Source organism: Gymnoscopelus braueri (genome assembly GCF_963280865.1).
Source record: "Gymnoscopelus braueri genome assembly, chromosome: 16".
Classification (NCBI taxonomy): Eukaryota; Metazoa; Chordata; class Actinopteri; order Myctophiformes; family Myctophidae; genus Gymnoscopelus; species Gymnoscopelus braueri.
Genome location: NC_137616.1, coordinates 43,478,649 through 43,502,432, shown reverse-complemented (window position 1 = coordinate 43,502,432; position 23,784 = coordinate 43,478,649). Strand labels below are relative to the sequence as shown.

The 23,784-nt window shown below is 40.0% G+C and overlaps 2 protein-coding genes across 4 annotated transcripts; both read right to left on the bottom strand.

Annotated features, from left to right (window-relative positions):
* Nucleotides 1-5,125: 5,125 nt before the first annotated feature.
* LOC308103397 (C-C chemokine receptor type 8-like) lies at nucleotides 5,126-8,895 on the bottom strand. Of its 2 annotated transcripts, none has more exons than XM_080453353.1 (2): nucleotides 8,784-8,895; nucleotides 5,126-7,847 (listed from the first exon to the last, which is right to left on the bottom strand). In XM_080453353.1, exons 1-2 carry the CDS (start codon nucleotides 8,822-8,824, stop codon nucleotides 6,524-6,526), a joined length of 1,365 nt encoding a protein of 454 aa, XP_080309479.1. In that variant the 5' UTR covers nucleotides 8,825-8,895; the 3' UTR covers nucleotides 5,126-6,523. The 2 variants fall into 2 exon arrangements, with proteins under 2 accessions (XP_080309479.1, XP_080309480.1); XM_080453354.1 differs by having other exon boundaries at nucleotides 5,126-7,734; nucleotides 8,784-8,868.
* Nucleotides 6,851-23,058, bottom strand: LOC308103399 (C-C chemokine receptor type 5-like). 2 transcript variants are annotated; one of them, XR_013934733.1, is made up of 3 exons: nucleotides 22,921-23,058; nucleotides 20,898-22,224; nucleotides 6,851-6,884 (listed from the first exon to the last, which is right to left on the bottom strand). XR_013934733.1 is itself a non-coding variant. In XM_080453356.1 (2 exons), the coding sequence occupies exons 1-2, from the start codon at nucleotides 22,959-22,961 to the stop codon at nucleotides 20,970-20,972; spliced, it is 1,296 nt and encodes a 431-aa protein (XP_080309482.1). In that variant the 5' UTR covers nucleotides 22,962-23,058; the 3' UTR covers nucleotides 19,562-20,969. The 2 variants fall into 2 exon arrangements, 1 of the variants encoding a protein (XP_080309482.1); XM_080453356.1 differs by lacking the exon at nucleotides 6,851-6,884 and having other exon boundaries at nucleotides 19,562-22,224.
* Between the last annotated feature and the right edge of the window lie 726 nt (nucleotides 23,059-23,784).

Below are 23,784 nucleotides of genomic sequence, written 5' to 3'. Positions count from 1 at the left end.
ACTCTTTACCACAGACATACGTGTGAACTTGGTGTGGAAGTCTCACACCTCTTACAAACAAGTCTTATGGCTATCAGGCAACCTTGTGTGTGTGTGTGTGTGTGTGTGTGTGTGTGTGTGTGTGTGTGTGTGTGTGTGTGTGTGTGTGTGTGTGTGTGTGTGTGTGTGTGTGTGTGTGTGTGTGTGTGTGTGTGTGTGTGTGTGTGTGTGTGTGTGTGTGTGTGTGTGTGTGTGTGTGCGTGCGTGGGTGGGTGGGTGGGTGGGTGTGTGGGTGGGTGTGTGTGTGCGAGAGAGAGAGAGAGAGAGAGTTGGTACAGATATTGTTTTCTTATCCTAGCTTTATTGCTATTCTGTTGATGTTGCACCGTTTTGCAGACATTACCACGCTTTCATGCTGCTGCTCTTACCTGTATCAGTATAGTGACAAATCAACCTTGTTGATTATTGATTATTATCTGTCACTGACTTTGTTAGACATTGTCTTTAGGCTAGCCTAGTTATCGTTAATAAAATACTACTACTACTAAACATTTATTGCCAATACATTTTAAAAAGAAACAATCCTTTCATTCACCATCACATATCACATATTACCAATTATATTAACAATACCTTACCCTAAGTTAATATTTGTTTAAAAAATATATTTTGTTTATACATCACATAAGGCTACACACTCTGTGGATTGCAGGCGTACATACATACTTACAGAGATTCCTTGCATTCATTGTTATTATTTATTTATTAAGATATAGGCCCTATATCAGTCACAAGTACGGTTGGATCTGGAATCCCTCTTTTGAGTGGCAAAATGACAGCATCTCACATATTTGAGAAATATGAATGCCACTTTGTAATTGGCTATGGATAGGCCTGCTAAATTACTTTTAAACTAAACTAAACTAAACTAAAAGACTACTCTACATGTTCAATTGTAATTGTATTAAGGTCTTCTGGAAACTTCTGGAGTTGCACATTAGACTCTTTGATAATTTGCTGGTGCACTATAGATGGGTTTCCGCGCGACGTCATCACAGAGCAGAGAGTGCAATCTGCGCATGCGCGGGGGAGAACGAACCGGAAGCGCCATTCACTCTCTTGTTATTTTCGGGATTTAGATAGGCATAATGCTGCTATTATAGGCATAATAGGCATAATGCTGCTATTATATACAAACAGATCCAACTTTCGACAAATCATTTTTATTGAGTAAAGAAGATATTACAAACTGCATCATTTAGTCTTCACCAGGTTTAATGAAAGTTCATTAAACCTGGTGAAGACCATTTATTTTCTGAATGTATAATGGCCAGAGCTGCTGCGGGTAATAGCGCCCTCTACAGGCTCATCCCGCCACTGCGCGCGCATCATCCTCTCATGTTTACAAACAGGAAACCCATCTATAGAGTTCCTGGCTGTCCTTTGCTCCAGTGCACTGTAGGTATTTACCTACTGTAGGTGTTCACCATTCAAATGCAGTTCTTAGTTTACTCCTCTAGAGAGAGCTAAGTACCAAGATATACCAGCCTGTCACCAGTCTCTCCTCAATGCATTATGGAGTAGATTATTTATGCTACACTGCCATCAATCTATCTGTGTGTATTACTGTGTAAGTAAGTAAGTAAGTAAGTATGTAAGTAAGTTGGTAGGTAAGTTGGTTTTATTAACAGTTATGAGAGTCATGTCTGGAGGTAGTCCAACATTGTGTGTGTGTGTGTGTGTGTGTGTGTGTGTGTGTGTGTGTGTGTGTGTGTGTGTGTGTGTGTGTGTGTGTGTGTGTGTGTGTGTGTGTGTGTGTGTGTGTGTGTGTACTGTAAAAAAGAACAACAACAAAAACAGAAACCACATGCAGTAGCCTACCACACCAATGTAATGTAATGTTTTACAAATGTTAAATATAAATACATTATTCATGAATATTATAAATATGTACATTTCCAAATACATTCATAGAGGTTGCTTCAACGAGCATTAGTAACATGAATGGAAGGACGCCATGCTGGGATGTTTCATGCGGGCCACAGGAGCAGCCTTCAGCTCTACTAATAGTGAACGAAATGAATACTTAAAATATACATGTTGGTCTGGTGTATTTTAGTTGATAATGATACTCTGGCAAAATCCATTATAATGTGTGAGGAACTGTTTGTTGTCCTGGAATCGTCACTCACTCATTCACTCACTCACTTTCACTCAGTTTGACGTAATTAATTAGTAGGCATAATGAATGCTTTGCACCTCGACTTGTCTGTTAGTGCTTTGATTGATAGCCTAATTTGATTGTTTCATTTTACTTGTTAGTTGTTGGTGCAGAATTTTACATAATGTAGTTTTTCAGTGCATCATTGTGTTCATGGGCTACGTCACAAATTGTATAAGAGCATTTGTTTATAGCCTACCTAGCTAGGGGTGTTTAAAAATGAAGTGCGCCCGTGTAAAATACATGAGCTCTGAGCTTATGTTAAGCTTGTTTTAAAGAAAACGATGCAACCAAAGACCGCACACATCGCTTTACATGCATCAACTGGTGAATGGTTCAGCATCACTCCTGTTCGTCAGTGACTAACTCTGGGGGAGCCCGGGATCGAACCGGCTGTTCTACCGGCCACTCTATCCCTGAGCCACTGCCGCCCCTCAGGGCCAAACACACACGCACATTCATACACCAACGGTAGAGGAAACTAGGCAAGCACCACCATCAAATGGGCGTCCGCAGCACAGACCCCCATCTGAAAATGTTTTGTGCCAGGGACCCCAAGAAGAGAATATTTTTGTTTAAAAAAATCTAAATGGTTCAAACATTTCAAAACATTTTCTATATTTTCCACACAAAAACAGCAGATACACAAGCTCACGTGCCGCGCTGTGAGCTTGTATATCTGCTATTTTTGAATAGCCAACATATAAATGGACAAAGTGGTTTAGATTATTGTGACGCTATATTAACAATTTTGCTGGGGACCACTGGGGGAACCATTGATGTAAGGTTCGGAGATCAGGGGTTTGCAGGGATGTTGTGACATGTGGGGTTCTTTTGTGTCTTTTAGCCACTTTACATTTCGGCATATAACTCTTGACTTGAACCGTAGGCCTACTGTAGGTCGTACAATCTTCTTCTCTAGATTCCTTGGATCATGATGCAACTCCCCATATAGAGCACACTCATTATGCCTAAAACAAATCCACCATTTTGTGTTTTCTTAAAAACATAGTTATTGCTCCTCCAAGACAAATCGATACACATCATCTCTAGTCATGTGATCAACATGCATCATTCAGATTTGTCATATTTCTTTCTGATTGGCTTCCAAGGGAGGGAGGGGCCCATTTTACAAAAACTCACAAACGCAGCATCCGATATTCCCCAAATGTGACTGGGTACAAATTTGCTTTATGCCGCAAGTTGGCATTTTAAATATTTACAGATTGTTAAAGTATAGAATATAAGCTTTCATATGATGTATCATTCATTGAAATCTGAACATATTTGAATAATATGTGCTCATTTGAATCTGGTTATCTATAATAGTGCAAACTGAGATAATCCCTTCTAAAGAATTGTCACTTCGAGCACCTCTCAGCTCCAGGTAATGGGCGTGAACAATGGGTAATTTATTCAGCCTTGCCACTCCTCTAATCACTCCCCCATTGACACCTTTCAGTCAGCTGTCCACTCTATTTAGTGCCAGGGACCCCCATAGACCACCGAAGTCCTGACGTCACTCGTTCATCCCCAGGTTCGTAAAGTAATTTAGCTATGGGTTATCATAGAATCGTCTCATATAAGAATTGTGGTCCAAAAATAAACAAACTGTCCTGGCGATATTGTCAGGGAGGAGGTTCTGTATCGTTTATGATAGTCAGTCACTTATATTTGATACAGTCTGTTTCTGGCGAAAATGTAACTAATTTGGCGGAATTAACATTAGCTCACCGTCAGTTGATGCTTCATATCCATAAGAGTCAAACCGCCAAGGCATCCTATGTTTAAATTATGGTGAAACCATGCCGATTACATCCATGGATCAACTAGATTAAAACAGCTCCGTCAGTCAGTATTAACTTAAATGTACAGTAATGTACATTAGATATGTTGTACAGACAGAATCACACAACAAACGGCTCCATCAGTCAGTATTAACTTTAATACACGGTTAGATGTGTTGTGTACAGACAGAATTGAACAACATTGAGAGAATAGAAGCCTCCTTTAGACGTGTTTGTTCACAAGCTAAATGATTGCTATAGCTGATTTATACTTGGTTGCACGTTTTGTAGCACACAGAAAAGTGTGTGTGTGTGTGTGTGTGTGTGTGTGTGTGTGTGTGTGTGTGTGTGTGTGTGTGTGTGTGTGTGTGTGTGTGTGTGTGTGTGTGTGTGAGAATCAGCCTTTAATCTTTTCTAAAAATAAATATATAAAAAGTAGACAGATAACATAATAGACATATTTTCAAGGTCGACGAGATATTGTGCAAGTGGAAACTACCTCTTTTCACACAGAAAATAGCCGATCTGCAAGCTTGTACATCTGCTATTTTTGGTGTGTGTGTGTGTGTCAGGCTTTAATCTTCATAGTTATTATATGTACAAGTGTATACATTAACTATGATTAACTAACAATCATTTAGCAGGGGACCCCTGCAAAGTGACTGATAGATTATCTTCATAATTACAGTAAATACAACTAGATAACATACACAGGAATGTATATTCTGATCAGTTTTACTGTTATCTCTATACCTACAGTACAGTAAAGCAATTCTAGACCGAATTAGTGATCTCTATACCTACACACATAGACAGTAAAGCAATTCTAGACCGAATTAGTGATTCAACACAGTTAATCAAACTAAGCGATTTAATTGTGACACTATCAGATCTACAAGGTCACAATGCATTGCGATGTGATGCAATGTGAGCTTGTAGATTGCTTTTTTGGGCAACACCAGCATACGGCAAAGTATAATACAGGGCTTAAATGTAAGTGGTTAAAATGTGCTTCATGATTACTGTATTTGATTAATCCCAAAAAATTAAGTGATATAGAGTAGACTTTTTTTTTTTATATATACTTTATTTTTTTCATATGGGCACCACAGTGAGTAGTCATATGACTACAAAGACAACACAAAATACAACGTTGGGACAAATCAGGACATAACAAAACAAAGAGAACAAAACAACTAAAGCACCAAATGTACACAAAATAGACATCATTAATCAGGGGAAAAAGAAACTAAAAACAAGAAAAAACAAACACGACAAAAAAGAACTGGAGAAAAACAAAAACATAAAAAACAGAAGACAAGGTATGGAGGCACATAGAGACTAACCCATGTTCAAGTTCATATTCTTTACCACTCTTTTTCTCCAACTAAAAACATCCGGGCAAAACAATCATTAATTAGGTCAGTCCTTCATCAAGTGCCTGATAATAAAACCAGTACCTTGTTAAAAGTGCTCCCCCCCATTTGGTTGTTGACTCTTCCTTAAATATTTCCAATGGTATTCTATATGCTTTTAGTTAGGCTGAGGTGCTAAGTCTTGCATTATGGTCACCCCCCCGTCCGCGCCCACACTTTCCATGTAGCGCTCCCATTTAGACCACAGAGTACTACTCTTACTAAGATTTCCTCTAATTTGATATAGAGTAATCTAAGAAAATAATCGACAGCTGAAGCCCTAGACTAAATGACAGACTATATCAGATCAAATCATGTCTAACAATAACATGTTCTTAGATCGGGGTTCCAGGGATAACAATCTGAAATGAGTATGAATTGTATGTAATGTATTATGTGTTGCATTAATTAATTAATGCAACCATGCATCAATTAATTAATGAATGCATGCATTCCTTCACATTGTTCATTCTTTTATTTCCCATGTTTGCATTAATTTAAGTTAATGGGTCCATCATACACATTATGACAGACATTGTTCTAAGGCCATTTTGTTTATCTATTCCATTTTCTTTCAAGGCTTCTAACAATTATATTTCAGTAGCAAAACCCATTTTTGGACATTTAGACCACCAAAGAAGTGCACCAGCTTTATTATGACGAATGCACTATGATACTCCCTCACTGAGTTATTTATCTTTCCTATAGTATTTCAAATAATAAAATCAAGAGATCTTTATATTTAAAAAAAAAGAAGTTATATTACACATTGTCAAAATGTATTTTGTTTGCATTTTAATGTGCTACAAGAGCGACTTTAAGACCTGTGTAATGTTCATCAGTATTTTTAGATACATCATGGCAAGGTAACTACAATCCAAACCTCTACCAAAGTGTAATTTTGCTTTAAACAGTATCAGTAGTTATAAGAATTCAACCCTTATATTGTCATTTGATAAAGTGATTGACCTTTCACCCACACTGGGGGTTTGTCAATAAGCAGACACTGTGACACAGAGGGATAAGGGTAATTATAGCCTGACACAGCCTACATGTAGCCCTGTTCAACCTCAGGAGATGTGTTCTGAACCTCCTCTATACATATAGCCTGTTCATCAACCTCAGGAGATGTTCTGAACCTCCTCTATACATATAGCCTGTTCATCAACCTCAGGAGATGTGTTCTGAACCTCCTCTCTACATGTAGCCTGTTCATCAACCTCAGGAGATGTGTTCTGAACCTCCTCTCTACATATAGCCTGTTCATCAACCTCAGGAGATGTGTTCTGAGTCTCCTCTCTACATGTAGCCTGTTCATCAACCTCAGGAGATGTGTTCTGAACCTCCTCTCTACATGGATCCGCTTCATCAACCTCATTTGGTTTCTCCTGAAACTCTTGTTCATCAACTTCAAGAGGAGTATCCTGAACCTCTGCCCTACAGTTAATCCTGTTCATCAATCTTAGGATCCTGTTCATCAATCTTCGGAGGCCCCCCTGTGCTTGAAAAACTAAAATGGGGTTGATACAGCTGTGAAAGTAAGCAATGGGCTTGGTGACTTCTAAAGCCAATTTGATCGTCTTGCTGCTTTCACATGTTGAATAGACCTGAAGTAACTCCAAAGCTTTGAAGAAGGAAGCAACATTATAGGGCGCCCAGCAGCAGAAAAACACAGCTACGGTTACGACAAGATGGCGTAACCATAAACCATAATAACGATTGACTGATGTGATTGTGATTGATGACCCCCAAATGATCCGGGTGTAGCAGAAAACCATGATGGAAAAAACCAATAAGCCTAATATGTTGATTTTGAAAAGGCTGAAGATTCCCCAGTAGTGCCTGATATGCGTTGTTGTACCATTACCACCAGTGGAGGTGTATAAGGGAGCACAGAAGAACATTTTGTTTGGGGATTCCTGTACCTGAAGAAAACTTAGTTCTGGAAAAGAGGCGAGAAATCCAACAATCCATACAATAATAGCTGCAGTTATTCCAAACCAGCCTGTGGTATCATACTTAAACATATGCACTCTAGTCAGGTACCGCTCAATGCTCATCAGGGTGATGAAAAAGATTCCACAGTAAAAGCCAATATAGTAAGCACCGAGGACCATCTTGCACATAACGTTCCCAAATGGCCACTGGTCCCGGGCTTGGTGGGCTAGGAAGGGAAGGGAGCACACTAGGAGAAGGTCAGCAATGGCCAGGTTGAGGAGGCACCAATAAGTTATGCTACGGCGACGGTCATGTGCTTGTTTGGACAAGCACATGACCAGGAGGACAAGCACATTCCCTAGAAGACCCAGGATGAAGAAGAGAGTATAGAGTCCTGGGAGAAAATAGGAACCATGATGTTCGTATTCACACCATCCAGATTTTCCATCCGTGCCGTAGTCATAGTAGTCATAGTCATAGTCATTAGCAGATTCAGTAGCAGGTGAGCTGAGAAAGTAATCACAGGAAAAGAGTAGATATTAGGTCAATTTTTAAATATATATATATTTTTTATTTTCATTTGATATTTTTCACAAAACACAGTAAACATACAACCCCCCACCAAATCCCTCCCCCTCCCCACATACTGTATACAGACCCACACGCATAAAGGACTATTAGGTGCAATTTTATAATGGCTTCAGTATAAGGGGTCAGTTTTTTAAAGAAAACAACATATGCTATATAAAATAAAACAACTATATACATATAGATTAATTCAAATAAGAGCATGGTAAAAGTTGTGTAATCCACTCAGTTGTTCACATCTAGAGACAAAACTTAATTCACAGAGCAATCTCTCTCCCCTGTCTCTCTCACTCTCACACACACACACACACACACACACACACACACACACACACACACACACACACACACACACACACACACACACACACACACACACACACACACACACACACACACACACACACACACACACACACACACACACATGTTATATACATGGTACACATTATATGACTTTTTACTTTTTAAACTCATTACTTTTTAAACTCATAAAAAGGAAATGATTTAAGTAGTTTCATGCAGACCTGCATGAGCAGGTTGCACACACACAATAAATGTAAACCCAAAGATTTGATGTATAGTATATTTACATAATTGTGCTTTTAAAAATATGAACATACAAGGTTTCTGAACGACAGCATGTGTGTGTGTGTGTGTGTGTGTGTGTGTGTGTGTGTGTGTGTGTGTGTGTGTGTGTGTGTGTGTGTGTGTGTGTGTGTGTGTGTGTGTGTGTGTGTGTGTGTGTGTGTGTGTGCGTGCGTGCGTGCGTGGCATGATGTTTACACTTATTTTAAGTAGACAGTAATTCCTGTCCTGACACAATATATCAAACGATAAAGTAAAAAGTCTCACCTGAATGTACTGTTGATAAAAGAGTTTGTGATGTCCATCATTGACTGTTCTTGAGTTCAGCTGAACACCACGTCAATAATGTAAGGAGTTGATCAATGATGATGCAGAGGTGTTATTCTCAGTCAGCAACTCACAGTTGTGTTCCTCATTTAGTACTGTCACAGACAGACAAAGAACAACCAACCTCCTCTATGCTTGCAACTGCTAGGCTCAGACTCAAACGCTCCCCCATACTAGACTCAACACGTCCCGGGCAAGGCTATGTAAGGATACAGTCTATCCTAGATAGACGTTGGTATGCCCATAGACACACTGGAAGGCAAACTGAACCGGGTGTTGGATGGAATGCATTTGAATTAATTTTGAGAACCTCTATTTTGAACATGCAAAAAAAGAAAGAAAAAGATAAATGACTATATAAAAAATACACATATTAATTACTACCCCTTCTCAACTACTACTCAAATAGAAACATTCATACTGTAAGTATAACTCGTGTTTATTTACACACACACACACACACACACACACACACACACACACACACACACACACACACACACACACACACACACACACACACACACACACACACACACACACACACACACACACACACACACACACACACACACACACACACACACACACACACACACACACACACACACACACACACACACACACACACACACACACACACACACACATTACATTACATTACATTACATTACATTACAGTCATTTAGCAGACGCTTTTATCCAAAGCGACTTACAATAAGTGTATTCAACATAGGTAGGGAACGAAAACTACTAATCACCAGAAGTCTTTAGTGCATTTTCTGCAAAAACAAGCAACCAAGAGTATACCTAGCGCTAAGGTAAAAGTGCAATATATCAGCTACCTATTTCCTTAAACAGATGAGACAAAATAGCTAAATCAAATGAGCATGAGCTAAAACAAATAAGTGTATCGACTAAACAAGATCCAATAAACAATACAACAATAGAAAACAAGCGTTCGTACAACTAGTTAACAACAAGTAGTCCAGGCGGGAGATGACGAGAGCCTGGATGAGCACACACACACACGCACACACACACACACACACACACACACACACACACACACACACACACACACACACACACACACACACACACACACACACACACACACACACACACACACACACACACACACACACACACAGCTGTATATGAGAACATTGTCATGCTGTTTTATTAATTCGATTGTGTTTGTGTTTTATAGTGGTTCTATTTCCTAGGTGGTTTCAGAGAGTTACGAGGTTCTAAATATTGTTAAAACAATAAAAAAAAACACTGTACTTTTGAATACTCAATATTTAAGTTATCCACTACTTTAACTCAAGTAATAATGACTGAGCAACTTTCACTCATAAATGATAATAGATAAGCATGTGTGTGTGTGTGTGTGTGTGTGTGTGTGTGTGTGTGTGTGTGTGTGTGTGTGTGTGTGTGTGTGTTTGCGTGCGTGCGTGCGTGCGTGCGTGCGTGCGTGCATGCGTGTGTTCGTGCGTGCGTGCGTGCGTGCGGCGGCGTGCGTGCGCCTACTGTAAGGGTGGTATAAACCCTTGCTTTACAGCAGATCAGGTAATTTCCCCGAAATTATCTAAAGACACAAGTCACACAACTAAAAGTGAAAGTATGCATCTGTCTGCCTTGTGGTCATTATTACACAACTAACACACTGTTTTGTATCATATCTCTCCTCACAACACATGTCCTAACTCGCAGCACAATCTAACTCCCAAAGACACAAATAGAAACCAACAGACCTCAGTCTCAGCATGTTGGCTAAGCAGTTCTCTCAGTCCTATGCAATATGGACTCTTATCATGTTTAAGGACATGATTTATAGGACTTTTTGATACAAAAGAAAAAATGTATAAAAAGACCACAACTGCATCAAAAGTCATCAACAAACTATACTTTACAAACTGGCCAAACATTGGCCAAATTGTCAAATAATATAAGAAAGACAAAAAGGATTGATCTGTGGAAACGAGTCTGAACTAAATGTAATGCCTCAACTTCTACAATCCAAGTGTTTGTCAGGGTGGGGGGGGGGTCCCCAGTTCAAATATGATTATTTTGGGGGTCACCAGTTCAAATATGATTATTTTGGGGGTCCCCAGTTCAAATATGATTATTTTGGGGGTCCCCAGTTCAAATATGATTATTTTGGGGGTCCCCAGTTCAAATATGATTATTTTGGGGGTCCCCAGTTCAAATATGATTATTTTGGGGGCCGTGGCCTGAAAAGGTTGAGAACCAATGTGCTTAGCACAACACACATTATATACGGCACACTCTCTTAGAGAGAGACAGCACATTAAATCATATAAACACAGGCTATTAGCCTACACAAATCCTCTCATTCAATTTGTCTAACTTACACACACACATACAAAAACAGAAGATAGAAAATGGATAAGGCACGGCAGAGAGAGACAGCTGGCTCAATGTTGCAGTTACAAAGGACATCACTACTGATAATGTGTTAACCGCATTGCATTTTTGTGAACTGTCAATCATATAATACTGCCGTGGCCCATGGGTGAGACCATGTTGGACTTACAGTAGATACCTGTAGATACTGTAGCAGTGCCATGGTTAAATGAATGGCAGGTGATCCAGGACCGTATGTCATCTACATGTACCTGCATGGCTGAGAGTTTCTCAGCAAGCAGGGAGGGCTGGATGGTATCAAATGCACTGGAGAAGTAAAACAACATGACTCACCATGTGTCAGTAAGCCCTATGCAGCAGGTAGATGATGACTGGTACACAAACTGCAGAGGGTCCAAGTTGCTCACCAGGGGCCTAATGAGTTGCAGAACATGCCCCTCACAGATAGCCAGGAAGGTGGTGTCCGGTCGGGTTGTTGAATTGTTTGGCCTAGGATCGAGGAACCAGACCTTGATCACTCTTTTCCAGAATTAAATGGAGGATATATATATATATATATATATATATATATATATATATATATATATATATATATATATATATATATTTATTATTATTATTATTATTATTTTAAAGACCAAAAATATATAGGCTATGCAAGTTCACAATGCCCTTGTAGATATTCTATTTTCACTGTTGGACTGACAAAATATAAAATGGGGCATACGTTAACTGCATGCCTCTGAGGATGCACAACCCCCTCATGGTGCATCAGTCAGAATGCATTTGACAGAACCCTGATATTTGTCCAACGTGCTTCATTAACCACAGTTAAAGGCACAGCAATGCAGAGGATACTTATCCAGGGGCGGATTCCTGGGTCCATGATACCCTGCGCCTGACACTACCTCAGAACCCCAATGTGACCCCAACAAATCATATCAGGTGTGTGGCACAGTGTGAATTTACACAGGAATGACCCAGGCAACATACAGTATCAATAGTCCAGATGTGGTAGATAGGCTACTAAGCTACTATTTTTCAACCACAGCTAATGAGATGCTACTTCAGTAGAATGAGTTTGGGAACAGATGCCATGAGACAAAACACAATGAATTCATTTTAGTCATTTGGAATGGGAAATATGTTTGTCTCATTAGTAAGAACAATGCAACAGTGGTAAAGGGAACTTGGAAAGACGTCTCATGACAAACCACAAATCATTTGACAAGAAAGAAGGAACTGAAATCTGCAACAACTGCACAGTGACATTTTCGGGCAAACCTCAAATCATTTGACTATAGGAACTGAAATTGTACCATACATGAAACTGGATGAAGTGCTTTCATTTAAAAGTCCAATACATCATGTTTGCATTATAGTTTGATGTGCATGACACCTTTTCATAATTTAACCTGCTTTTATTTTTCATATTAAAGCAGTGTATAATGAAATGTAAAAGTGGTGGTGATTTATCTAAGGCCTAAAAAGGTTGCACAACCCTGTTGTAGACTAGAGTATACAGGTCTAGGGGCAGTGGGCAACCAGAAAGGAGAGCAAAAGTAAATGCTTTGCCATGTTGTGGGCCTGCGCCATGCATTTATTCAGAAATGTAGTAAAATCATTATTTATTTATTTTATTTTACTTTTACTTTTATTTGCTACTCTTGTTTCTTGTTTGTGAATAATTAACATAAGTCGAATCATTGACCTCTTACGATGTAAACATCCGGTCGCTGCTAATTAAGTTTCCAGCATACACGTGTGTACAACGTATTAATTGATTTTGAGTTTAGACTATGGTATTGTACTTGGAGGTGAACTTGCAACTTGCTACTGAAGTTGATCCTGGAGTCGGCAGCAGTGAACCACCATGGATCGTTTCGTAATAAGAAAAAAGCCGGTTAATACAGAGGTTGCGGAAGTGGAGAAGGGGCAGGCTGCAGCTGCACCTGCATACAGCAGCACAGACAAGGCAGAAACTGTTAAACGTAAGAGGGTGACCAAGGCCAGGGGGCTGTGTTAACCTGTGTGTTTGAACTGCGCAGTGCTATCAATGATTTCTTGTCTGAGCATAAACACAGTGAACCAGCTGCTAAATTCAACGACAAAGAGTGCTTAACTAAGTTGCCTTATCTCACAGATATTTTTGCTGAGATAAACAAACTGAACAGCTCCATGCAAGGAAGAGATTCGAACGTTTTACAGCTGTATGAAAAATTGGTGGGATTTATTAAAAAGATGAAAAGGTGGACACAGCGAGTGGAGAGTGGTAACCTGGCAATGTTTCCATCACATGAGGATTATACTGATAGTACTGACATTAAAGACATTATCAGTGGCCATTTGAGGAGGCTTGTGTCTCAATTTGAAAAGTACTTTGCTGAGTCTGACCAGTGGTGCTGTGACAGCAAGTGGATCCTGCTCCCATTCAGTGATGCACCAGCAGAGGGGTCAAGCTTAACTCCCACAGAGGAGGATCAGCTCATTGACATGTCCACAGACTCTGTCAAGAGGCACACGTATGAAACACAGCCCCTTGCAAAGTTCTGGATGCGTTTTAAGGTATAATTCCCAGAGCTTAAGCAATGAAGTGTCTGTTACCTTTTGCAACAACCTACCTCTGTGAGAGTGGTTTTTCCACACTGACTTATCTGAAGAATAAGTACAGGAATAGTAGCCAGGGCTGTCAACTTTCCTCAGAAATGATATTCGAATATTGGTCTTGAAAATTGGCAGATATTCGAATATATTCGAATATTATTATTATTATTATAAAAATATATATTATTTTCTTTAAAAAAAAAATCCAAGGTGTTCAGTGTCTTGTGGATCCACAGGTCACCAGTTTGATCCATGACTAGATCCCAGTCTCTCTTAACCCAAACTCTTTTTGTCTCCGCCAGGCCGAAAGGCATGACGAGAGAGTATGTTTTACCCCCTGTCCGTCCGTGTGTCCGTGTGTCCGTTTGTGTGTCCGTGTGTCCGTCCGTCCATCTGTCTGTGAACAGCTAATCTCAGGCACTGTTGGCCCGGTCGCTGCGAAACTGTGCACACACACTCCCTGGATGCCAATTCAGAACCTCTGCCCCAAATTTTTCACATGGGCCTGTTATAGCGCCACCAGGAGACCGATTTGTGCAAAACCCATTTTTTTATATTACTCCTACAGATTTTATCCAAACATCACACAAATTGGTACACAGTATCTCTATAGTCATGTGATCAACACGGATCTGTCTGATTTTCCACATTCCATCCTGATTGGCTAAGGTTGGCTTCCAAAGTTTGCAGGATTGGTCCATTTTGAACAAAATGCCTCAAATCATGAACGCAGCGTGCGATTTCCGTGAAATTTCACACGCACATTCCCACCAGGCCGAGGAACAAATGCCACTTGAACGTTTTCAAATCAGCCTCATGGTGGCGCTATAAAAGGCCAATTTGCATTTTTAACTGTAACTGCACCGATCTGCGTGAAACTTTGCACGCATACTCCCTAGAGGCCAAGGAAAAACATCTGCCCTGCATTTTTCACATTAGCCTTTTATAGCGCCACCAGGAGGCCGACTTATGTAAAACACATATTTTGAGATTAAGCTTTCATATTTTATCCAAATTTCACGCAAATCGGTACACATGATCTCTATAGTCATGTGATCAAGATGGGTCGATTTGATTTTTCATATTCCATCCTGATTGGCTAACATTGACATCTAAAGTTTGCAGGAGTGGCCCGTTTTGAACAAAATGCCGCAAATCATGAACGCAGCGTCCGATTGTGGTGGAACTTTGCACGTACATTCGCACTACGTTGAAGAACAAACGCCACCCTTTTCACATTGGCCTATTATAGCGCCACCAGGAGGCCGATTCTTATTTTTTATATTACTCCTACACATTTTGTCCAAACATCATGCAAATCAGTACACATTATCTCTATAGTCAAGTGATCAAGATGGTTCCGTCCGATTTTTTATATTCCATCCTGATTGGCAAATTCTGAACATTACTGGCCCACAATAACCTACCTGACCTGGCGGAGACCTGTGCTCCGAGGAGCACTTTTTCTAGTTTTATTATTATATTCCATTCAAAGAATAATGTAAGGCATTGCTTCTCAAACTTTTCATGTCAAGGACCCCCAAATTGATATATATATATATATGTATTTGGCCGCAGAGTCCGCGGCCAAATACATTTTCAGATGGCATCTGAAAATGTTTTGTGCCAGGAACCCCAAGAAGAGAATATTTATGTAAACAAATAATCTAAATTTGTCAAAAATGTATTGAAACATTTTCAAAAATTTCCACACAAAAAAATTTGAATAGCCAACATATGAATGGATAAAGTGGTTTAAATTATTGTGACGCAATATTAACTACTTTTGCTGGGGACCCCCTGGAACCCCCCCAAGGACCCCTGGGGGTCCCCAGACCCCACTTTGAGAACCAGTGATGTAAGGTTCGTAGAGCAGGGGTTTGCAGGAATGTTGTGACATGTGGGGTTCTTTTGTGTCTTTTGGCCACTTTACATTTAACCGTAGGTCGTACAATCTTCTTCTCTAGATTCCTTGGATCATGATGCAGAGCACACTCATAATGCCTAAATAGATTTTCCACCATTTTGTGTTTTCATAAAAACATATATTGCTCCCACTCCTACAGATTTTGTCCTAGACAAATCGATACACATCATCTCTAGAGTCATGAGATCAACATGTATCATTCAGATTTGTTATATTCCTTTCTGATTGGCTATGATTGGCTTCCAAGGGAGGGAGGGGCCCATTTTACAAAAACTCAGGAACGCAGCATCCTATATTCCCCAAATTGTAATCACACATTGAGGATTGTCGAACCAATGCATGTGTGAGCCGGTGGACATTAGATTTTGCTTTGTCTTTTTGGTATATGTGATTTTGTGTTGTATGTTTCATTTTTGTCGAGAGAGTATGTTTTACCCTCCGTCCGTCAGTCCGTGTGTCCGTGTGTCCATCGGTCTGTGAACAGCTAATCTCCGGCACCGTTGGCCGGGCGGTCGCTGCGAAACTGTCACTCACACTCCCTGGATGCCATTTCAGAACCTCTGCCCCAAGTTTTTGACATGGGTCTGTTATAGCGCCACCAGGAGACCGATTTGTGCAAAACATAGTTTTTGACAGTACTCCTACAGATTTTGTCCAAAAATCTCGCAAATCGGTACACAGTATATCTATAGTCATTAAACGAAACGGGTCTTTCAGATTTTTCATATTCCATCCTGATTGGCTAAAAATGTCTTCCAAAGTTTGCAGGAGTGCTTCGTTTTCAACAAAATGCATCAAATCATGAACACAGCATGCAATTTCCGTGAAATTTTGCACGCATATTTCCACCATGTCGAGGAAGAAATGCCACTTGAAAATGTTCAAATCAGCCTCATGGTGGCGCTATAACAGGCCGATTCATGTTTTTACCTATAACTGCGTAAAACTTTGTATGCGCACTCCCTAGAGGTCAAGCAAAAACCTTTGCCCTGCATTTTTCACATCTGCCTTTACTTATGTAAAACAATTTTTTTTATATTACTTCTTCCGATTTTATCCAAATTTCACGCATATCGGTACACATGATCTCCATAGTCATGTGATCAAGACGGATGTGTTCGATTTTTCATATTCCATCCTCATTGGCTAAGATTGACATCTAAAGTTTGCAGTGGCTTGTTTTCAACAAAATTCCGCAAATCATGAACGCACCGTCCGATTGCGGTCAAACTTTGCACGCATATTCACACTATGTTGAGGAACAAACCCTTTTAACATTGGCCTGTTATAGCGCCACCAGCAGGTCTAATTTAGCAAAACTTTTTTTTTTACACAAAATGCCTCAAACCATGAATGCAGTGTCCGATTGCCGTGCAAGGCCTAAAAACAAATGGCACCCTTTAAACATTGGCCTATTATAGCGCCAGCAGGAGGCCACAATAACCTACCTGACCTGGCGGAGACCTGTGCTCCGAGGAGCACTTTTTCTAGTTTTGTGCATGTTTTTGAGTGAAATTATTGTTTTCCTGAGTGATTATTGCTTTGATTAAGTGTTGTTTAAGTTGCATGTATTTATTCTATTTTCTTTCCACTGACCTGCACTAACCAAGGCTGGGGTGATTAAGGACTTGCACCTGGGTTTGGGTGTGGCAGCCTAATTAAGAGGCCCATAAAGAAGAGACAGAGGAGAGCTATTGCAGAAGTGAGCCTTGAGAGAGAGAGAGGAGAAGGAGCTGGAGTGCTGCAGGCTGCTGGTCTGAGGAAGGGTGGCTACCACAGACTGGGGTTCGGGTGGGCAACGACACCCCAATTGGTGGGAGGCCCAGTGGGAGCCATGGCCTCTGAAAGTGCTATGCTGCCGGTGGTGTGTGTGCCCTGTCTGCGGGAGGATCTCGTCCGTGGGAGGTTGCCCGAGGATGGCCAGGTCACAGGTGCGATGGCGAGGAGGCCGGAGAGATGCTCAAAGATGGACGAGAGAGAGAGAGAGAGACAGCAGAGCAGAGACGAGGGTAAGCAGCCAGCAGTTGGAGCCGAACCATCCAGAACACAGGGAGAGGGACCCATACAGCATGGTGACCACACAGCAAAGGACCACATCGTGCCCTGTGGAGGACCAACGAGAAGGAAGACGTGACCCAAGTATTGACGGCTTCATCACCACAGCGGCAACGCATATGGTCTCAGATCGACACCAATACTCTCCAGAATATGTGCTCGACAGGAAAATTGCCTTCTATTGACGTGCTTCCTTGTCCTCCAACGGCAACCTAGGAGCCGGTGTAAGGTGGCGCCTTCAACGTAGCTGCCCCCCCCACCTTCCTCCAACTGGCTGGTTTTCTTTTATGCTTTTATTTTAGTTAGTTGGGCGGCCCTTGTAGGATTGTTATTGGTAGGCATTTTATTGTTTTTTCTTTGGCGGCTAGACGCCCATGTATTAGTTAATTAATAAATGGTGTTCACCTTCTTTCTTTTTTTGCCTGGCTGCAGCTTCCAAACCCTGCTTCACACAGCAGAAGATGGAGAGTGCTGGAGATCCCTGACTGCCCAAGCATCCACCCCTACGACTCCCTAGGCCATGGGATGAGTGAGTGAGTTCACCTTTTTAACTTTGCCTCTGTTTTAGTTTATTTGCCACTTTTTTCCTCCAAAGTTGTCATTAGAACCTGTGTTGCCTTGAATAAGTGAGGACCAGACCTCTCAAAAGATGGCGTAGTCTGTGTTTTAAATGTATTGATGTGCACCCTGCACTTAACAAATTATTAACTTATATTAATAAGTTAATAATTGCATATACAATCACTGATGGTGAAAGAGTTTTCTTGTACTGTATAATGCCTTCTTATTGTGGTAACTTCAGCCATCGTACCTTTCAGTCTAACATTGGGTGCGGACGTAGGTTTCACTTCTACAGTGTTACCATATACCACCATGGTATCACAGCCAACCACAGCCAAACCCCTTGCCTCTGTAACCGTCCTTGGATTTTTCACAAATAATAAAGACCACCATTTGTCTTAATCTTTTCTAAAAATAAATAAATAAAAGGTTGACAAAAAGTAATAGACCATTTTCAAGGTCCACATATTGTGCAAGTGGAAACTACCTCTTTCCTGGAGACAAACAGTTCCTCGTAGGCGTTCCTTGCAACTAATTCTCCTTAACAATTCTCTCACTTCTGTTTTCACTTCTGTTTTCATAATCATTCAGCAGCCTCAGCACTCTTAATTATCAGTATTTCACTGACTATTTAAAGCCAACTAGGTAAGGGGCATTACAGGAACAATTTATGATGTTGTATCGTATTATTGTAATCCTTGTCCATCAAAACATACAGTAGGGATACACACCATCTATTTTGGGATGTCATGCAAACATTTGTAATATATATTTTTTGCACTATATATATATATATATTTTTTTGGGGGGCTTTTTAGCTTCTGTTCTCATTGGAGAAGGAAACAACATGATCATCCATGATATATTTTTATGCTTGAATCTGTGTTGCAATAACTTAGCAAAAAATATAAGAATGTCTTTGGTTTGAGCTTTTCTCTCTCTTTTTGAATACAAAAATGTTTTTATGGACTGTAAAGAGTAAAGAGTTTAAGGGCAAAACGAATGTCTTAAACCGGTAAATGAAGTGTTATTAGATAGTGTAAAGGCATTCTATGTTTAAATTATGGCGAAACCATGCCGATTACATCCATGGATCCACTAGATTAAAACAGTCAGTCAGTATTAACTTAAATGTACATTAGATATGTTGTACAGACAGAATCACACAACAAACGGCTCCATCAGTCAGTATTAACTTTAATACACACAGTTAGATGTGTTGTGTACAGACAGAATCGCACAACATTGAGAGAATAGAAGCCTCCTTTAGACGTGTTTGTTCACAAGCTAAATGATTGATAGTGATGGCTGATTTATAGATTCTAGTTTATAGTTTTGTAGCACACAGAAAATAGCTGATCTGCAATACATTTGCTATTTTTGCTGTGTGTGTAAATCAGTCTTTAATCTTCAGTTATTATATGTACAAGTTTATACATTAACTATGATTAACTAACAATCATTTAGCAGGGGACCCCTGCAAAGTGACTGATAGATTATCTATATAATTACAGTAAATACAACTAGATAACATACACAGGAATGTATATTCTGATCAGTTTCACTGTTATCTCTATACCTACAGTACATAGACAGTAAAGCAATTCTAGACCGAATTGGTGATTAATTGGAGTTAATCAAACTAAGCGATTTAATTGTGACACTATCAGATCTAAGCTCACAATGCATTGTGATGTGATGCAATGTGAGCTTGTAGATTGACTATTTCAGCTTTTTTGGCCAACACCAGCGTACGGCAAAGTATAATACAGGGCTTAAATGTAAGTGGTTAAAATGTGCTTCATGATTACTGTATTTGTATTTGATTAATCCAAAAAAGTAAGCGCATGATATAGAATAATCAAAGAAAATAATCAACAGCTGAAGCCCTAGACCAAATGACAGACTATATCAGATCAAATCATGTCTAACAATAACATGTTCTTAGATTGGGGGTCCAGGGATAACAATCTGAAATGAGTATGAATTGTATGTAATGTATTGTGTGTTGCATTAATTAATGCAACAGCTATGATACTCACTAAGTTATGTGTCTTTCCTACAGTATTTCAAATAGTAAAATCAAGAGGATTTGTATATTTAAAAAAATGCAGTGTCAGGTGTTGTTATGTTACACATTGTCAAAATCAACTTTGTTTGCATTTTAATGTGATACAAGAGTGACTTTAAGACCTGTTTCACCATGTAATGTTCAGTAAGTCAATGGGGAGAATATTTTTTATATCAATTTCTAATCAATGAAGCAAGTATTGAAGATATCTCATCAGTATTTTTAGTTACATCATGGCAAGGTAACTACAATCCAAACCTCTACCAAAGTGTCATTTTGCTTTAAACAATATCAGTAGTTATAATAATTCAACCCTTATATTGTCATTTGATAAAGTGGTTGACCTTTCACCCACACTGGGGGTTTGTCAATAAGCAGACACTGTGACTCCGAGGGATGATGTGTTCTGATCCTCCTCTCTACATGTAGCCTGTTCATCAACCTCAGGAGATGTGTTCTGAGTCTCCTCTCTACATGTAGCCTGTTCATCAACCTCAGGAGATGTGTTCTGAGTCTACTCTCTACATGTAGCCTGTTCATCAACCTCATGAGATGTGTTCTGAGTCTCCTCTCTACATGTAGCCTGTTCATCAACCTCAGGAGATGTGTTCTGAGTCTCCTCTCTACATGTAGCCTGTTCATCAACCTCAGGAGATGTGTTCTGAGCCTCCTCTCTACATGTAGCCTGTTCATCAACCTCAGGAGATGTGTTCTGAGCCTCCTCTCTACATGGATGTAATGTATCAAGCTCATTAGGTGTCTCCTGTAACTCCTCTATACATAGGATCCTGTTCTTCAATCTTAGGAGGAGGCCCCTCCTGAACCTAAGTGCTCGAAGAATTAAAATGGGGTTGATACAGCTGTGAAAGTAAGCAATGGGCTTGGTGACTTCTAAAGCCAATTTGATCGCCTTGCTGCTTTCACATGTTGAATAGACCTGAAGTAACTCCAAAGCTTTGAAGAAGGAAGCAACATTATAGGGCGCCCAGCAGCAGAAAAACACAGCTACGGTTATGACAACATGGCGGAATTCTTTTTTAATTTTTTTTTCTTCTTTTGATAAAGTATAATTTAATAACCTCAAAATGATCAGGGTGTAGCAGAAAACCATGATGGAAAAAACCAATAAGCCTAAAATGTTGATTTTGAAAAGGCTGAAGATTCCCCAGTAGTGCCTGTTATGCGTTGTTGTACCATTCCCACCAGTGGAGGTGTATAAGGGAGCACAGAAGAACATTTTCTTTGGGGATTCCTGTACCTGAAGAAAACTTAGTTCTGGAAAAGAGGCGAGAAATCCAACAACCCATACAATAATAGCTGCAGTTATTCCAAAGCAGCTTGTGGTTCTATTGAGTGCGCTAAACACTATAGGTAGCACTATAGCCAGGCACCGCTCAATGCTCATCAGGGTGATGAAAAAGATTCCACAGTAAAAGCCAACATGGTAAGCACCGAGGACCATCTTGCACATAACGTCCCCAAATGGCCACTGGTCCCGTGCTTGATGGGCTAGGAAGGGAAGGGAGCACACTAGGAGAAGGTCAGCAATGGCCAGGTTGAGGAAGCACACATCAGTTACGCTACGGTACTTTTTGAAGATGTAGACCAGGAGGACAAGCACATTCCCTAGAAGACCCAGGATGAAGAAGAGAGAATAGAGTCCTGGGAGAAAGTAGGAACCATGATGTCCGTATTCACACAATCCAGAGGCTCCATCTGTGCCGTAGTCATAGTAGTCATCGTCAATAACAGATTCACTAGCAGGTGAGCTGAGAAAGTAATCACAGGATAAGAGTAGATATTAGGTGCATTTTTATATATATATTTTTTTTTTCATTTGATATTTTTCACAAAACATAGTACATATACAACCCCCCACCAAATCCCTCCCCCTCCCCACATATACAGACCCACACGCATTAAGGACTATTAGGTGCATTTTTATAATGACATAAAGTCAGAAAAAAAAAAAACATAGCCTGGCTATCTCTGTATATCTTAATACAGAGCTGTGTAGAAAATATGACGGATTTTGCTTCAGTGTCTATACAGTACAGCTACATAATGTGTTATATACATGTTACACGTTATATGACAGATTACTTTTTAAACTCATAAAAAGGAATTATTTAAGTATTTTCATGTAGACATGCATGAGCTGGTTGCACACACACACAATAAATGTAAACCCAAATATTTGATGTACAGTATATTTACATAATTGTGCTTTTAAAAATATGAACATACAAGGTTTCTGATCGACTGTGTGTGTGTGTGTGTGTGTGTGTGTGTGTGTGTGTGTGTGTGTGTGTGTGTGTGTGTGTGTGTGTGTGTGTGTGTGTGTGTGTGTGTGTGTGTGTGTGTGTGTGTGTGTGCGCGTGCGTGACATGATGTTTACACTTATTTTAAGTAGACAGTAATTCCTGTCCTGACATAATATACCAAACGATAGTAAAAAGTCTCACCTGAATGTACTGTTGATAAAAGAGTTTGTGATGTCCATCATTGACTGTTCTTCAATTCAGCTGAACACCACGTCAACAATGTAACGAGTTGATCAATGATGATGCAGAGGTGTTATTCTCAGTCAGCAATTTGTTGTGTTCCTCTTTTAGGACAGTCACAGACTCGTGGGCCAGACTGTTGCCTCCCACAATTTTCAAATGTGGGAGGCAACACGGATGGGACCGCTCCTCCCCACCTCCGTTTCATCTTTACAATCATGCAAATTTATCCTAATATAAATCAAAATCTTCGAAGCATATATAGCTTGCTGCTTAGCAGAAATGGAAATTAAAAAATGTTATGTAAAGATATTTTAAAACATATTTTCGTGAACGGAAATGACGAACAGATGACAGCTTCCTGCCTCGGATTTCGGGAGGTGTAGTTCCTATAGCACAGATTGTGGAATAGTTGCTACAGTACGTGAGAATGGGAGCACGGTAGCTCTGAAAATGATCAGAGGATAAAGCGGATGTGACGCCTCCTCCCCGCTTCCGTTTAGTCTTTACAGTTGCGCAAATCTGTCCTAATATAAATCGATATACCGTAATCAAAGCATATAAAGCTTACTGCTCATCAGAAATGGAAACTTTAAAATAAAATGTAATGATGTTTTAAATTATAATTTTGTGAACGGAAATGACGATCAGATGACGGCTTCCGTTCTCTGCGGAAGCTGAATCTCTTTTTTGAATGAATCTCTTTTTTGAAGTCTTTAAATCTCAGATTCAAAGACTTCCCATAGGCCTACTCCCCACTATGTCCAAGGCACGACTATGTTAAGATTGTCATGCCCATAGACACAGTGGGAGACAAAGCCTGAC